The 15,865-nt window shown below is 43.4% G+C and overlaps 1 protein-coding gene across 2 annotated transcripts; it reads right to left on the reverse strand.

Moving 5' to 3' along the window:
- Positions 1-906: 906 nt before the first annotated feature.
- LOC131237209 (probable serine/threonine-protein kinase PBL10) lies at positions 907-15,502 on the reverse strand. Of its 2 annotated transcripts, XM_058234885.1 has the most exons (8): positions 15,375-15,502; positions 15,110-15,297; positions 14,827-15,027; positions 13,852-13,920; positions 11,266-11,325; positions 10,467-10,529; positions 9,577-9,899; positions 907-1,593 (listed from the first exon to the last, which is right to left on the reverse strand). In XM_058234885.1, exons 1-8 carry the CDS (start codon positions 15,377-15,379, stop codon positions 1,147-1,149), a joined length of 1,356 nt encoding a protein of 451 aa, XP_058090868.1. In that variant the 5' UTR covers positions 15,380-15,502; the 3' UTR covers positions 907-1,146. The 2 variants fall into 2 exon arrangements, with proteins under 2 accessions (XP_058090868.1, XP_058090869.1); XM_058234886.1 differs by lacking the exon at positions 10,467-10,529.
- Between the last annotated feature and the right edge of the window lie 363 nt (positions 15,503-15,865).

The raw sequence follows: 15,865 nt of genomic DNA on the forward strand, positions 1-15,865 counted from the left end.
CATAAAATTGTGTTTCTAACCACTGTTGAATATCTCATTTATTTGCACCGTCCAGCCGTTCAATAGCCCCTGTGACCCTCATCTCATCTCTCAAAAGTAGTATCCAAGTTTTCTCACCCATCCATTTATTATCATAGTCCACCTACTAAGTAGAGCAGACCACCTTATCTTTTGCTGGTGGCTTCATCAGGGTGTGGTCGACTTAATGATGGTTTGGATATTTCACCTGCATGCTATGCTGATATATGTGGTGGCGTGTCGTTAGCTAACTATTAGAGGCGTGCGGGCTTAGCCAAGCTCGACAGAGAGATCCTATTTGGCTGTACTCGCCCATCGGTTGAATGGCCATAAATCTAACTCGAATTCATTTTCTGTTTCCTTGTTGTCTACCTACACGTGTGACATCGACAATGAGCATCAGGTGAACCCGACCGTTAATTAAATTATTTAGGCTAGTTTGAAATCTAATGAGTCAAATCACATGTGTTTGGAGGTGGAACATTCATCTGTTATATATATAAATATGCTACCAGTTGGACATGACATGCATCCACATCCCAGCTGCCGAAAAAGGTTGGCCCACCTTGAAGATCATTGGCCACAAAAATCAGGCTGATATATTCATCAAAAGGGCCACGCTGTAGAAACCCATTGAAGAAAACAACGGACACCAAACGTTTTGGACTCATTATATACGTATGACCCACCTGATGAATGGGTTGGCCTGAATTTTCTACTAGGTGATCTTGAAGGTGGACCCAACGTTTTGGGACGCTCGTATGCCACCATATTTAATTGACAACCGATAATATCTTGCGTCTGAGTAGTCATTGGATTCCAACTCTCTTCACGTGTTCAAAGATCTTCCCGTTCATCTAGTGGGCCTCACGCTACCATGGCCCAAAGAAAGCTAGTCAGGTTATCATGTCGTGCTATGAAGAGAATGGATGCATGGTTAAAAGAAATTACCAATTGTCTGCATTCGAATCACATGTGTGACCCACATATGATCAAACTGGCCTGTTTTTGTTTCCACAGTACATAAATGATGGTGTACACATGATGAACAGCTCAGATCTAACGCACAGCTGTGTAAATTAAGTAGAGCCATGCAACTGTAACACCAAGTTCATGACTTTTACCATATCAGCTTTTCGTTGTAGTAGTTTGCTCGCTTGAGTTGGATTCCTCACTTATCCCTCCTAAACTGTGCCTGTCCATATCAATGCTAATACTGTTGTTCTCTAAGCACCTCAAGCTTGTGCTTTGGAAGGATAGGCTGTCCATTTCCACCCGAAATCTCTGTAGGCCCACTCGATCAACGCTCACAAATCGCTGAGAGTCATCCAAATTGACCGATCTTTGGGATCCTCTTGATGGATTTTTGTGGATGGAAGTGTGGTCTATTGAATGGAGCGCCTCTTCTAGTTCTTGCCACACTTGGGTCATCGTTGGACGCTGTCGAGGTACCTTGGTCACACATTTAAGGCCCAGCTGGCTCACTTTTAACATCATTTCCATGTCGCTCGATTGTGATAGTAGATTATTGTCGAGGATGTCTTCGATGGCACCGCTCTCTATGCTCGGCCTCGCCTGCAACATGATGAACACATCCATACCATTCAATAGCTCTGCTTTGCTAAAACATGTGTCATGGATTCTGACTTTAGGGCTGAGTGTTCATGTTTAAAATTCAATTAGGTCAATCCTGATGAAGGCATTGTGCAGGTGTGATATTAAGTATATATATAGGATTCAATTATTAAATTCCGGGTCATATTTCAATGATCTGAGCTGTGGCTGCTTCAAAATTATTCAATGGTAAAGTTCTAAACGTTTAATGTATGGCCCACAAACAATAGTCAAGCAGACTAGAGCTGGGCATTGAGTCAAGTTGGACCGATTTAGGGCTAACCGGACTCGATCCAATTTTGAAATAGGCCTGACCCGAACTCGACTCGACTCGGTACCGAGTCTAGCATGGCTGAACCGATCCAAATCTGGGTCTGGCTTGGACTAATATGGATCGAGTCCGACCCGGTAAAAAGCACGGAGTCAGTTTGAGTTGGCACTGGTTTGGAGAGAGAGAGAGAGAGAGAGAGAGAGAGAGAGAGAGAGAGAGAGAGAGAGTTTTTTGGAAGAGGATGTTGGGGGAGGAAGAGAGAGTTTGGGATCGGGTCGGGTGCGATGTATAGGGTTAGAGATATTTAAAAATTAGGGTTTTTTGTTACACACACACACACACACACACACACACACACACACACACGAATCCGAGTCGAGTTAGTTTCAGATCGAGTCGAGTCAGATCGGATCAAGTTTCAAGTCGAGTCCGGTCGAGTTACTGGGTAACTTGGCGAAGGCTACTCGGTTTGGACCAACTCACCCATTTGGTTCGGTTCGAGTCAGTTCTGAACGAGTCGGACGAGTTGAGTCGGTTTGTGCCCAGCTCTGGAGGAGACTACCTTAATTCAAATGATCGAATGGTTGAAATATTTGAATTTGAGTGATTTTTTTAATCCCTCATCCATGGTGAGGTCCATCACATAAACGGTTTGGATAATTGAAACATGTCCCTTAACCCAATAGCTACAGTCTCAACGTATGCTGTAATGTGCATAAGAGCAAAACACATTGCCAAGTCTCTCTGTCGTCCCTGTTTCTAGCACTGTCCACCACCTAATGTGTGGACCACCCTAAATTTCGAGCATCTACATGACGCGACCACTTTTGGATGGCTTGGATTGGCACTCGTGTGCCACGCTTACAAATGTGGTGACCATGGATGGGCTGCTTTAAGCGTGTGGATTTAGCAAACATCTGTATAATAGATATTATACAATGCAGGGTTCAAGCAATTGCACTACTAAACCGTTCTGATGTTGCAGTTTGTACAAGTGAGCCCAATATTCAGCTATCCCCAGCCAAACCCATGAGCTAAGGAATCAGTCTCAGGTGGGCCGTGCGAGCTCGGCTAACCATCCAAATAAGTCAGTTCACAATGTTAAATAAATCATGTTGGGCTGGACCCACTCGATCAAGCATTTCAGCAGATGCAAGCTCATCTCCAGTCCAATTAATTGTTAGGTCTAAATTAATAGCTCAGATTCAACCTGCAGGTCTCAAACTCGCCCCTCTGCCCAAAACCCCGCCCAAAGTAGGCTGGATTCAGACCAGACCGTGCCAAACCAGCCCAGCCTAGCCCAGCCCATTTAATTACAGGTTCCATTGGCTCCCAGTTGGGTCCAGTTAGTTTTAATAGTGATATTTTTCTGGGTTTCCTATGCCACACAAATGTAAGAGAGCCCGTTTACACACCATGAGTTTGTGCTCTAATCCATCCATCAGGTGGGCCTGATCACTTAAGTGCTCACTCTACTCTAAATAAAGATCCAAAGATCCAATGGATACCTGATAAGTACCCCAACTCAATTCGACCCTCGTCCAGTTCTTCAAGAAATAGACCTGAACTCAAAAGGATGTGGAGGTAGCAAAACTAAATGGGACCGGTATGGGTACCAGCCTGATGTAGAGCGGGTCGCGGACAGTTTCATGGCCAAGATGGATCAGAAAAGGCCCGGTCGACGACAGAAGTGATCCGGACCATCGGACCTTAGATCGGGCGTATCTCGCAATCCGGAATGAGTTAGCTGACGTAAAATATATGATTTTGGGGTAGAACGAGCTACTTTAGCCAACCAACCCAGCTACGCCGGGTTGCGCTGCCCGGAATTGCAAAAAACCCCTTGATTGACGGTCGTTTCCCTGTTTTAATTTCGTTTTTACTATAAATAGTAAGTTTTAGTTTGATTATAACTCTTCATCCGTTGGGCTTTAGGAGTTGCGCCCAACGTGAAAAGAGCTTAGAATAATTAGGGGAACGGTTTGGTGAAGCCAAATAGGACACTTACTATTTTTGGCCGAAAACCTTGCGCACTAGTAGACATCACGACCGTCTATAAATAGTAAGTTTACTATTTATAGTAAGTCGCGGATTCTAGGAGTTTGAGTTGTAGTTTGATTATGATTTCTTTCCCATTGCTTGATACCCTTATTTAAAGGGTTGTGAACTCGATCAATTATTCATCAATCAATTTCAAATTTATCAGAATTTATTTCTATTTTCTGCTTTCTTTCCTCGTGGATTCGAGAAGTCTCTGTGAGGAGTCCAGAGAAGTTGCGTGACTCGGAATAGTTATCCTCTTGAGGAAGACTTGCTCGACCTCACGTCCTCCCTTGTTTGGTATCAAAGCGAGGTTTCTCCTCGATTGATTGATGGCTTCTAACGACGGTGGTCCGGCAACAATCCCATGGGTGGTGCTCCAGGGAATTTACCTAACGGCGGCAGCTTTTGAAGTAGCGTAACGAGAGAATCGGAAGCCATGCAAGGGTCAGCGAGTGCTTCCATCGACCGCATAAGCGGATCTCTTGGCGGAAAACCTAAGGCAACTCCGTGTTCCTGGTGTCAATCCTCCACCCCAATTAATCGCTCTGATCGCAGGATAGTACCGACAGTGCATCCAAGGGTCATTCCTGAGGAAGGGGGCTCCAGTGAGGAGGAAATCGACGACATACTCGTCCAACATCCCCGACATGGCGGTGATCGAGTAGATCGAACAGATCGAGAATTCAAGATGAGAGTTGATATTCCTAGCTTCAATGGCCAATTACACATTGAGGATTTTCTCGATTGGCTTTCTCAAGTTGAGTTGAGTGATTTTTGACTATATGGACATCCTGAAGTAAAGAAGGTCAAGCTTGTGGCCTATAAGTTGAAAGGAGGAGCTTCGTGGGAACAACCGCAACTCGCACGAACCAGGAGATGAAAGCACCAATCCGCACTGGCAACGGATGAGAAGCAGCTGCTACGTGCCCGATTCCTCCCTACGATCAGGATCGGGTATTATTCCAACAATACCAAAATTGTCGGGTAGTCGGTCGGTGAGAGAATACGCAGAAGAATTTTACTGCCTGGCAGCGCATAACGTGGTCGGGACTGAATCGCAAGAAGTCGCCCGATTCAACGGTGGATTGCGATGGCTATCCGAGGATCGGTCTGATGTCACCGGGCTGGGCGATGAATGATGCGATCAAGTTGGCTACTCGTGCAGAAGGAACGGCCTAACACACGGACCTATCCTATCGCAAGGATCGCTGTGGTAGAACTGCACAACTGAAGGGGAAGGAGCCCGTAGGAGCACGCACTCAACCTCCTACGCTTGAGAGCGAGATCCGGGAAGTGGGCAAGCTAGACCTCAAAGGGGCGTATCGATCGTATCGACTGTTGTTGGTCAAGTAGAATCCCGAACCCCTATGCTCGGCCAAGGCCCGATAATTGACTGCTATCGTTGTGGCCAACCGGGCCACCTATCAAATACTTGTCCCGAGCGAAAAGTGGCAAACCTCACCATCAATGATGGTAGTGCCGATAACGCTTATGAAGATCCGTGATATTGAAGAACAGGAGCATACCACCGAGGACGAGGCAGATGATTCAAAGGTTGAATTCAGGAAGATCACGGCGAGTCGCTTGTCGTGAGGCGACTATATGCGCCAAGAAAAGAAGTGCATCCACAACGGCATAACATCTTCCGCACTAGGTGTACGGTGAATCGAAAGGTTTGCGACGTGATCATTGATAGTGGGAGTAGCGAGAACATCGTTTCCAAGGTCATGGTGGAAAAATTGCAATTGAAAACGGAGCGTCATCCCTCTCCATATACAATCGGTTGGATCAAGAAGGTCAGCGAAATAAAGGTAACCGAACGGTGCACCATATCCTTTTCAATTGGCAAACATTATAAGGATGAAGTAGTATGCGATGTGGTCGACATGGAAGCATGTCACATACTACTCGTCGGCCTTGGCAATCCGACCGTGATGCCACTCATAAAGGGCGAGATAATATATATATCTTCGGACGGCCGAAAGACCATATTGGCCCCTATGGATCCGGAGGGGTTTCACGAAACTTCTAAAGTGGAGGGCCGTTTTCTCTTAACCATACGGACTTCGTGGAAGAATCAAAGGAAACAGAAGACTTATGCATTAATTGTAAAAGGGGAAGAACTCGAGCCTACCAACATCCCTAAAATACTAAGGCCCCTGCTACATGAATTCAAAGAAATCTGGCCCGATGACCTTCCCGATGGGTTACCCCCATGCGGGATATCCAACACCATATCGACTTTGTCCCTGGGTCCAGTTTACCGAATCGAATGAGTCTGAATGAGTGCGAGATTCTGCAGGAACAAGTAGAGGAGTTGATCCGTAAGGGTCTTATTCGAGAGAGCATGAGCCCATGTGTCGTACTAGCTCTATTAACTCCAAAGAAATATGGGAGTTGGCGCATGTGTGGTGACAGTCGGGCCATCAACAAAATCACCATAAAATACATGTTTCCTATACCACGGTTGGACAATATGCTGGACATGCTAAAGGGTAAAAAAATATTATTTAAATTATACCTAAGGAGCGGCTACCATCAGATTCGAATACGGCCGGGTAATGAGTGGAAAACGGCCTTTAAGACCAAAGAATGATTGTACGAATGGATGGTCATGCCTTTCGGTATTTCGAATGCGCCTAGCACATTCATGAGATTAATGAACCAAGTTCTGAAACCTTTTATTGGGTGGTTCGTTGTGCTTTATTTTGATGATATTTTGATATGCAATCAAGACGAAACCACCCATATGGAACACCTCAAGAAGGTCCTTCAAGTGCTCACTAAAAATAAACTGTATCTCAATTTTAAAAAATACAACTCATGACTGATAGCATATTGTTCTTCGGTTTTGTCGTCACATCCACGGGCATTCGGGTGGATGAGGAAAAGGTGAAGGCAATCGAGAATGGCTTCCTACAAATATTCACGGCGCGCGCGAAGTTTTCATGGATCGCAACATTCTATCGCTGCTTTCGTGAAAAATTTCAGTATACCATTGTGTCACCAATCACAGATTGCATGAAGAAAGGGCAGTTTCAGTCGACTGACTTTGCCGAAATCAAGCGCAGATTATCCACGACCTTTCTAGTACTTCCCAACTTCGACAAACTATTCAAGTCGAATGTGATGCCTCATATGTCGGAATTGGAGGAGTTTTGTCTCAAGAAGGTAGGCCGGTAGCCTTCTACAGCGAGAAACTTAGCGATGCACGTAAGAATTGGTCTACATATGAGATCGAGTTATACGCGGTGGTCCAGGCACCAGTGGCGACATTATTTGATTCAAAGGGAATTCATACTTTACACGGACCATCAAGCTCTCAAATTCATTAATAGTCAAGCTAACATTAACCGTGTGCATGCTAGGTGGATCTCGTTTTTGCAGAAATTCACGTTCGTACTAAAACATAAGTCAGGGCAACAGAACAAGATGCACTGAGTCGCCGCGCAACTTTGTTAGTCACCATGAGCAATGAGGTTGTCGGGTTCAAGCGCCTCAAAGACATATATGCCGATGACGACGACTTCAAGGACGCATGGGTTAGATGCCAAGAAGGTCACCCTGACTTACATATGCAAGACGGGTTCCTTTTCAAGGGAAATCGATTGTGCATCCCAAACAGTTCGCTAAGGGAACAGATAATCCAAGAGCTACATGGAGGTGGCCTCAGTGGACACCTTGGGCGAGACAAAACGTGAGCTCTTGTGGAAGAATGGTATTACTGGCCGCAATTGGTACGTGATGTGGGAAAGGCAGTCGAACGTTGTTATATTTGTCAGACCTCTAAGGGGCAATCTCATAATACGGGCCTTTACACTCCGTTACCCGTGCCTGACGACCCTTGGGAGGATTTATCTATGGACTTCGTGCTTGGTCTACCACGAACACAACGCGGCATGGATTCGGTGTTCGTGATAGTAGATCGTTTCTCCAAGATGATGTATTTTATTCCATGCAAGAAGACCCTCGATGCAACACACGTGGTGAATCTATTCTTCAGGGAGGTCGTACGGCTACACGGGTCCCCAAAACTATTACTTCTGATCGTGACACCAAGTTCATTAGCCACTTTTGGCCGACTTTGTGGACTTGATTCGATACACGATTCAATTCAGTAGCGCCTACCATCCACAAACTGATGGGCAGACCGAGGTTGTGAATCGCATGTTGGGAAACCTTCTTCGTTGTATTTCAGGAGAAAAACCAAAGCAGTGAGATTTAGCCTTGTCTCAAGCAGAGTTTGCATTCAACAACATGGTGAACCGCTCGACAGAGAAATCACCGTTCTAGATTATCTATGGATGAATGCCTCGCCACACACTAGACTTGGTCCCTCTGCCCAAGCTCCCAGGCATGAGCATTGCAGCGGAACATATGGCTGACAAGATCATGGGCATTCATGCAGAAGTACAATCCAAGTTACATGCCTCGAACGAAAAATACAAGGAGCAAGCCGACAAGCATCGGCGACAAAAAGTGTTCGAAGTGGGTGACCAAGTAATGGTCCATCTGCGCAAAGAACGATTTCTGACTGAAACGTATAACAAGTTGAAGAATAAAAAGATTGGACCGGTACCAATCATCCGAAAGATCAATGACAACGCTTATGTTGTTGATCTTCCAAATGACATGGCGATCTCACGGACTTTTAACGTCGCGGACTTGTTCGAGTATCATGAACCGGCGCATGATGAGAACTCGAGGACGAGTTCTTTTGAAGTAGAGGGGACTGATGTAGAGCGGGTCGCGCTTTCATGGCCAAGATGGATCGAAAAGGCCCGGACGACATAAGTGATCCGGACCATCGGACCTTAGATCGGGCGTATCTCGCAATCCGAATGAGTTAATGACGTAAACTATATGATTTTGGAGAAAAACGAGCTACTTTAGCCAACTAACCCTGCTACTCTAGGTTACGCAAGATGAATTTGCAAAATGCCTCTGGATCGACGGTCGTTTCCTTATTTTAATTCCCTTTTTACTATAAATGGTAAGTTTTTGTTTGAGTATAACTCTTCATCCGTTGGGCTTTAGGAGTTGCGCCAACGTGAAAAGAGCTTAGAATAATTAGGGGAACGGTTTAATAGGCCAAATAAGACACTTACTATTTTTGGCCGAAAACCTTGCGCACTAGTAGACATCACGACCGTCTATAAATAGTAAGTTTACTATTTATAGTAAGTCGCGGATTCTAGGAGTTTGAGTTGTAGTTTGATTATGATTTCTTTCCCATTGCTTGATACCCTTATTTAAAGGGTTGTGAACTCGATCAATTATTCATCAATCAATTTCAAATTTATCAGAATTTATTTCTATTTTCTGCTTTCTTTCCTCGTGGATTCGAGAAGTCTCTGTGAGGAGTCCAGAGAAGTTCCGTGGATTCGGAATAGTTATCCTCTTGAGGAAGACGGTGCTCGACCTCACGTCCTCCCCTGCGTCACAGCCCTAAACAGGAAAGGTACAGTACATGGTTAAAAAACCACCGACTCTTGACTGAGTCTAGTTCAAGGTGACTTGTTATAGATATATTGAACTAGACAAGGTCCAACTGAGTCCGAGTCGACTCGGATGAGTTGCATGATACCCAAACGAGTCTTAAAAGCACTGTACAGTGAGGAACAACGTACCCATTCGATGATGTGATACTGAGAATGTTTTCTAGTAGTATCAACTGCAGGTCTAGCAGCCACAAGTTGTAGCAATATCACCCCAAAGCTGTAGACGTCGCTGAAAGGTGTAAGGTGGTAGCTAGAACAATAAGCAGGGTCCAAGTAGCCTGGAGTCCCTTTGATCTGGCTACTAACATGGGACGCATCGCCAGTAGGCCCCCATCGAACCAGCCCGAAATCTGAGACCTTGGCTTCGAATCCGTCCGCTATCAAAATGTTGCTTGGTTTTATATCCCTGTGAATTATGCTTGGTTTTATACCTTCATGAAGATGAGCAATGCCTGCACAAACCATTACCACATGATCATTCCCCACTTCTCTTTGGCCCACACACGCCTTTCATTGCATCCTACATGTACCTTGACATCTCTTCCATGCATTAAGTGGGCCCCACTACATAGATAACCTGTCCCAAATTGTGGGCCACACATGTATGAAGACAATGGATAGTTTTTAACCTTTCTGGTAATTAATGTGCAACATTGCGGTCTATTGAGTGGACCACAGTTTGAGAACCCAAAAACTCGACTCGATTTGATGTTCAGCCAGGTTGGGTCAACTCAATATTGAATAACTAAAAATTAAAAATACTAGGAGTTTCCCAGCAACTCGGCTCAAAATCTCATCGAGTTGAGTTGACTCGGCTGAGTTTCCAGTAGAGTCAGCAAGTTTTATAACTATGGAGTGTGCTGCCCTATCTTTTTGTAAGGTCATCTTCGCAGTACGGCCCACCTATGCATTTCGTACTCCCCACCAACGTGTCAGGTGTCTGCGTGTAGAGTAAACTAAAGCGTGCGTCTGGGCTTAGAAACACTCACAATGGAAGATGGTTGTAGTTGTAAACTAACCTTTAGCAGCCCCGATTGCCACGTTTACTCTTTGCCTCCAAGTTAAAGTCTTCGCTCTTCTTCCTACGAAATTTTAGTAAGCTACGAGTAACTTGAGTGTGAATCTAGACCGTCCAAAGTGTTGGATGTGGTGGATTAATCATATCCCAAAAATTAAAGTTATTGGGGAACTCTAGCCATCCAATGGTGGCCATCAAATGGATTTTTAAATTCAGATGGTTGTGATAATCCGATCAACTTGATATGGGGTATAGGCAATCCACAATAACGCCCACCAAGAGGACAGTCTGGGTTAAGGTACACGTATGCCACGTGTCTGGTGATGAGTTATCACAGTCTAAGAAATTGTGGCTAACTCACACACACCGTAGTGTAGCAAGAAGGTGGGGATTTATTTGATACTCTGGCTGCGTATGTGATACTCAGGCACTTAGAAATGATACACGTGGCAAATATTAACTGAAGAATAAATTATGGAACCCAGTCGCACTAAGTTACAGGCTAGAAATCCTAATTGGTAGACACTTGTTTTGGTAATAAGGCAATTGGATGTTATTTATTTTTAACCGTCCAATAAATGTCCAGCAATCTAATAGATTGATTATCAAATAAGAGTCATCGTGGGTTCCTGATACATCTAATTAACCTGCTGATATGCATAATTTGGATGCTTTATTTTGGATTGCTTGCATTCACGTATGTGGTTCCTTGATAATTTCTAATTCCCTGCGTATCATACATCTGCCAGAGTATCAAAGTAATAAATAAATAAATAAATAAAAGTTCAGGTGGGCCTCACCAGCAATGTATTCAAACAGGGAACCGTTGGGTACGTATTCATACACCAATATTCTCTGGCCTGCAAGCAACAGAAGGAAGCGTATGAGATTGCATCTTCTAATTTTTAATGTGGGCACCTAGCCTAAGAGGAATTATAAGGTCTTTTTAAAAAAATAATCTTTTTTTGATGCATCAGAACATAAGTAAGTCCAGCTGAATGGTTTGTACAAATGGCCCAGCGGAAGAAAGATCCAGATCGTTGATCTGCCATATTAACCCAGAATGGATCGTTGGTGCAAAGAGAATAATCCTCGTCGAGCGATGGCTAGAGAGATAACAGCCATGGATAGGATGGATAGGATCATCCAACCTAAAAGCTTCTAGGGTTTATCCATCTGTGGTGGGTCCCATTGTATCAGCTATCTAGATCACTGAAAGGTGATCTAAAGTGATTCTTCGTTGACTCTCCCGGAAACGGTAGGGATTGCAATGGGCCGATGGTCTAGGGGTCAACTGATCCAACCCGCTTTTGAGGTGGGTTCCGGCCCAGCTAGATGGGTAGCAGATTAGACTCGAATTGGTTCGGGCACATCCCATCCACATTTAGTGGACGGGAAGTGCCTACCAAATCCTTGTCATGTTGGGGATTGCTACCCCAGTAAGGTATTCCAGGTTGTGAAGTGGAGCAGGCCAAAAGAAGGCTAGATTAAATTAAACATGGATGGGTCAACCAAAGGAACCCGGTTTTTTCCAGAGGAGGAGGAATTTGTAGAGGGGCAAACGGCAACTTCCAGTTGTTCACATTCTCAAATGGCTCTGGGGTGGGCTCGAATAACAACGCGGAGATCCGTGTGGTTTATGATGGTCTCACCATCTGTTTCAACCATGGGCTATCGAAGGTAGAGGTTGAATCCGACTCGAAGATTGCGGTTGAAACTCTTAATTGCAGGGCGCAGTTGGCTTGGAAGTGGTGATACTGGGCCACCTGCATAGCCAGCCCGCAGAAGAAGGGGTTAATTCATTTTGTCCATATCTTGCGAGAAGGTAATGGCCCGGTAGATGGGCTGGCCCGAGAAGGCAGTGATCTACAAGGGAACAGATTTTATAGGGAGCCCGCTGAGCTCCCTACCCCTATCCAGGGAATGTTTCTATTAGATAAGGTGGTGTTGGGATCCATTAGAGAATTGTCCTTTATATTGGCTTTATGATAGGCGGCTGTGGAGGTCCTTTTTCCTCTCCGTGGGCAGCCCGAAATGTCTCTGTCTTGTATATTTTCTACCAGGAATGAAGTATAGGTTATTTAAAAAAAAAGAAAGAAAAAGATTAGACTCAAGCTAGCAACACGACAAGTTTAAGTGAGTGGGTGGGGCTGGGTTAGACTTTGACCTGCCATATATATATAAACAGGCTCAATCCAACCTTACTCAAAATCCAAAATAAAATAAAGATATATATATATATATATATATATATATATATATACATATATATATATATATATATATATATAAAAACCTGAGTTGGGTCATGTAGATTGGGTCGGTCGGTCAAGTTCAACCCATTTATAGTGGGTCAAGTTAGAGGGTGATGGGTTGTGAGCTGGTTTTGGGCAATAATTCTTGGTTTGTTGAACAAGTGGGTTGGGTTCTATTGACCTCGACTCAGCTCAAACTTGATCCATTGGCACCCATAGGAACCATGAGCACATAAATCATGTCAAACAAAGAACCAAGATCCATCGGGCCCTAAACTAGTGTCATGTATGGAAATCCCTATTAATTACTACGAACCCTAACCCTTTGCATGAATTGTACACTGAATCTCAATATCTAGATAATCCCAACCGTCTAGTCATCTATCAACTTCCCCCATCGACATGGATTGTCTAACTCATAGGTTGCTCCATGGGTGAACTATAACCAAAACATCAAACATATCGACCTATTATAATTATATGGACCATTGCCAATGTGTGTTGATGGGATGCCTTCAATCTGTGTTAAAATAGGGGTTCTTGATCAATCGACCAGACTGATCAATTGATTGAACATGGAGGCTCACTCGATCGATGGTTGCTCAATCAGTGTTGATCGATTGATGCTTAAATTGACGATGTGTGTAGTTTTATATAATTGCGTGATTTGTTTCCTACACGGAGTGTAACACTATATATATATGGATGCAATGCAGGATTATGGTAGAATACGCGCAGGATAGCTTAAACATTTCTAAAAGGGTTTTGAAAGGCGGCTAGAGTTTTTTAAAAGGTTTCGCATTTATAAGTAGATTGATCTCTTGTAATAGATTTTGCTATCGTTTTGTATCATAGTTTTTTCTTGCGAGGGTTTTCCATGTAAAATTTGTGTGTTCCTGTGCATACTTTGTTATGTTTATCTTTCACATATTTGATTCGAATTAGAAATTTGCTTCTGCTGTCCCCCCAACAATGTTAGCTACCGATCAACTAACTAAGAACATCCAATGAGACTGCTATCATGGCCCAATCAAGAGGCAACCTATTAATTACACAATTGAGAAAGCTACAGTATATATACTAAGTGTCGGTGTATAGCATTTACATGGAATAGAGATTTTAGTCACTTACCAGCTTCTTCGCAGAAACCAACCAAACCTAGGAGATTCCTATGCTTAACTCTCGACAGCAGTTCGACTTCTGTTCAAGAAAATTGCTTTCATTATTTCAACAAATCAGTACTTGAATATCAAGAGTAAAATATGCACTAAGGTGCATTCGGTTGCACTCAATTTCATGATATTTGGCCAAAATTTCATGTTATCTGGTGAAACGAAATGGGGAATTAATTCATTCGCTTTTATATTTTGAAAAATGTCAGAGTTAGCTTAGTATTTCTCGGAGAATGATTGATTTTAATTGGTTGTTACGGTGGGTCTCCTGAAAAACCTCGGAAAAATCTAAAATATTATTTTAATTCTCTAAATTTTTTCATTCTCTGACAAAAATCTGTGGAAGTTATTTTAGAAAAAAAAAAAAAACTAGAGAATGAAATTCTGAAGATTGTAAAACAAATTAAAAGGCATGAGCCGGGCTTCTTCTTCTTTTTTTAATCAAGAAATATAAAAAACCAACAACCAAGAACCCTCTATTAAGCAATTTTCACCATGGGTAGAATGAAGAGGCATGCCAACCTTGGACAAGTGTATGGATTAATCCAGGTCACTCATGCGGTGGTGGGGTGTGTGGACACACCTAGGTCTAAAGATCAGGTTCGTCCACTTACCAGGTGAGTCAATCGTGTTTGATAAAAATGGAACGATAGAAATGATCAACGGAATCGATATAACATGTGGCTCATCTATGAATGAACCAGTCTGATTTTACGGCCATGATGTGCTCAGGGTAGATCGACCCATCTTAAGAACATCTGGGATTCTGCACACATGTCCCATGTTGCCACATATGCTAAGAATTTCCTCTTCAAGAACCTCCTTAGAATTTCCCCAATAATAAGTAACTTACACACTCTAAGCACATAGTATAGCATGCATAAAGCTGGATATTCACAAATGTAAGTGCATATAAAATAGCCAAACATTATACCATTTCTAAATTCATTGATATTTTGGTAAGAATCTGGGTGGGCCCGCTTGATCGCAAGTGTTCCTTCTTCAAATATTCCTTTATATACATTACCAAATGCACCCGATCCTAATAAGCAGTCGCAGCTGAAATTATTTGTAGCCTTTTCTAGTTGGTGCAATGGGAAGCGCCGCAAATTCCTTGTGGCCCGTTGAAACATTTCTGGTTATTTCACCATTCAACCACATCAATTTAGGCAAAATGGATTGAATCTTGAGTATATATACCAAGTAGCTCTCCTCACCTTTATGTGCTCGTTGGTGCATGAAGGTTGCCAAGTAACGCCTCCTAACACAACAATATAACATGAAACCAAGTGAAACCGTTACAACGCTGGCCACGATCACTACCCATAGATACTGATGAGTAAAGCGGGCTGCGCCTTTCGATGGTAGAGTGGGGGACGTCGGTGATGATGCCGCCAGAGAGTACCTATGAATCAGTGTGTTAGAATGGTCACAGTGGAAGAGGAATGTAAGAACACTTAAAAAGCCAACATGAATCCTTACCTCATTTGGTTTCCCTTTTGGCAGATGAGAGTTTCAAACCAACAAGAAAACTTCTGTCTCACTCCCCATTCAGAAGAGAAGAATAAGTAAATGGGTAGAAGGAAAAGGGGAGAGAGCGAGACATTAGCAAAAGGACCAGTGAGTAATCTATTGCCGGCGTTGCACGTACGTTAAGAAGTCTTTCTCTGAACGAATCTTTCTTCCATCTTTTTACAGGGAGATGATACGGTAGAACGGGAAGAACCAGAATATGGCAGTGCATTCTCTCTAGGTTGCTCTTGGCAATGTGGTGAATAGATCCAATCCATTCAACTACTAGATACTAGCATGGATGGCGAATATTGTTTAAAAAATCTGATATTAGATAACCCTATACATCTGTTCTGTGGTTTTCAAAGTTACAGTTAAAAGGGAAATAGTTAACGGCGGATAGGATTGTCTAATATGGGTAGTCTTTCAGAAATAAACATCCAGGGTAGGATCATGTAGAT

The sequence above is a fragment of the Magnolia sinica genome, chromosome 2, assembly GCF_029962835.1.
Source record: "Magnolia sinica isolate HGM2019 chromosome 2, MsV1, whole genome shotgun sequence".
Taxonomy (NCBI): Eukaryota; Viridiplantae; Streptophyta; class Magnoliopsida; order Magnoliales; family Magnoliaceae; genus Magnolia; species Magnolia sinica.

What these genes read in the sequence shown, in the direction of transcription:
- LOC131237209 (XM_058234885.1), bottom strand. An exon ending in CCTGTTTGAATACATTGCTG is followed by an intron (nt 10,530 to 11,265) that starts GTGAGGCCCACC and finishes AAAATTTCGTAG; the next exon opens with GAAGAAGAGCGAAGACTTTA. An exon ending in GGCAATCGGGGCTGCTAAAG is followed by an intron (nt 9,900 to 10,466) that starts GTTAGTTTACAA and finishes TGGTTTGTGCAG; the next exon opens with GCATTGCTCATCTTCATGAA.